The sequence below is a fragment of the Echinops telfairi genome, unplaced genomic scaffold (assembly GCF_000313985.2).
Source record: "Echinops telfairi isolate 266 unplaced genomic scaffold, ASM31398v2 ScPeMD7_7468;HRSCAF=8506_0, whole genome shotgun sequence".
NCBI classification, from domain to species: domain Eukaryota; kingdom Metazoa; phylum Chordata; class Mammalia; order Afrosoricida; family Tenrecidae; genus Echinops; species Echinops telfairi.
In genome coordinates, this window is record NW_022111369.1 from 27,603,601 (window position 1) to 27,605,497 (window position 1,897).

The following is a 1,897-nucleotide window of genomic DNA, read 5'->3' on the forward strand; positions in this document are numbered from 1 at the left end:
AACACACTGTCAATTTTAAAGAAGAGCCCACATGAAAACGGCTCTACTTACGCAAGGTAGCCCAAGATTAGAAAACGGCATTTTGTGTAAGCAGATCACACTGTTCACCAATGTTGGTCAACTGAAGATAATTAAAAAGAGCATAAGCTTCAATTTTAAAATATGCAGCTAAGCCACATAACCTCATATTTTTTTACAGGAATATACATTTCAATTTTCTTATATACCCCTATAAGTAAAATGAGAGATGGCTTGTCAGATCTAAAAATTAGCTTTCAGTAAGAAGAGTGGTTTTTTTTCTTTTCTTTTAGTGTGTCTTATAATTGAATTACAATAACCACTTTCTGATTTGGTGAGTATTTCTATTCTCCATAAAGAGAATACCAATATTGAATATTTTCAAGCATTCAAATATACACATTGCTTCACTGAAATTAATATTATTGGATATAATATTAAGGCATTTTTTCCAAGTGAATTCACAAGACATTTCAAGCATCACTAATCTCCAGGAAATTTTGACAGCTCTGCGTTGATGATCCATACGAAACATGCAAGAGACAACTCTGATACCAGGCAAAGCAGGAGGAAATGAAAGAGGTGCAGCAAGTTAATCCCCAATGTCTTCGAGTGGTGGGCCTCCGGGAACCCTAGCACCCCTGCTAACTCACCGGGACATCAGTCTGAGGCTGCCCTGAAGCAGAGAATTATTTTATAGGCAAACCATCGGTATGTATCATTTGTGTTTTATGCATTGATTACACACAACCTTACTCTGATGTCTTAAGTCTATGTATTTGACTTTTGCTTCCAGGAGTTCAATTCTCGATTGCCCATTATAAGAATAAAAGTCTATCATTGACTTAATATAAGATCAAATTTAAATGACACTTTACACTCTTTAAATGACAAAATATTAAAATGTTATATAAAGTATAGTTTGTTTTACATTTAAGATATCATTTCCTCTTTGCAAGGATATAGCTGAACTTCAGCCTAAGAATTTTATATATAATATTAAAAACTGATGATTTTTATAAAAGCCTGGAGCTATAAAACAATAAAAGAACAGCAATTCTAAAAACAGTACAACTGCTATCATCTTGTTAAGAAAAGCAAGTATTTCAGAGTCTTTACTCATTTCACACCTCCTCCCCAAAAAAAGTTTACAAGAGGAAACAAATGAAACATAGTTTAAGCGCATGAAGGTAGATGCCCCAAAGTGGTTCATTTTGGCAATTTACATGATTTTTTTTAAGTTGTACAAAACATGTATCCTCTCCACCTTTGAATACTGATGCATTCATTTTAGATCATAATGTCTGGGCAGAATAATTCTGAGGGTTATACAATTGATTTGCAGAGTTTTGAGCACTAAAGGGGCAGCTTACTGTTTGGATGGCTCAGGACCAGTCCGTTCTTCCCGGTTCGTCATCTCTCCGGGTGGCTCCATGGGAGGGAGGACGACAGCAGCACCCGAGAGGAGCGAGTAGTCAGAGTCTTCCCGGCACACTGGAGTTTAAGTAAGTCATACTGTGAGTGTCAAAAGCATTTACAATTCTTCTCCCTTCCCTTCTTCCTTCTTAACATTTTCAGTCAAATAAGATGATTAATCAACTAAAATACTAACATTGTCTTTAATTATTATCTTGTACTCTAAATCCTTCCATTCACTTAGTGCAAGACTTTGGCTGGTTCCTTTTTTAATAAGACATACAGTGAAAAAGAAATCGCTTTATATTTGTCCACACTGGATAGTTCAGTATACTTAAAAGGAAAGAAAGAATGTTTTTGATATAAAAAAAATGACATAAACACAAAAAAACTGCACAACATGCTTGCAGAGAAGGAAACTTTCACAATACGAGCAGAACATTTAATCTGCATCCAGATAAGT

The 1,897-nt window shown here is 35.0% G+C and overlaps 1 protein-coding gene across 2 annotated transcripts in view; it reads right to left on the reverse strand.

Moving 5' to 3' along the window:
* CCSER1 (coiled-coil serine rich protein 1) overlaps positions 1-1,897 on the reverse strand; it is a 554,984-nt gene that overhangs the window by 402,020 nt on the left and 151,067 nt on the right. For both annotated transcript variants that reach the window (XM_045284207.1, XM_004703262.2), the window contains exon 4: positions 1,392-1,512. In XM_045284207.1, the coding sequence (XP_045140142.1) occupies positions 1,392-1,512 (121 nt within the window). The remainder of the gene's footprint in view (positions 1-1,391; positions 1,513-1,897) is intronic.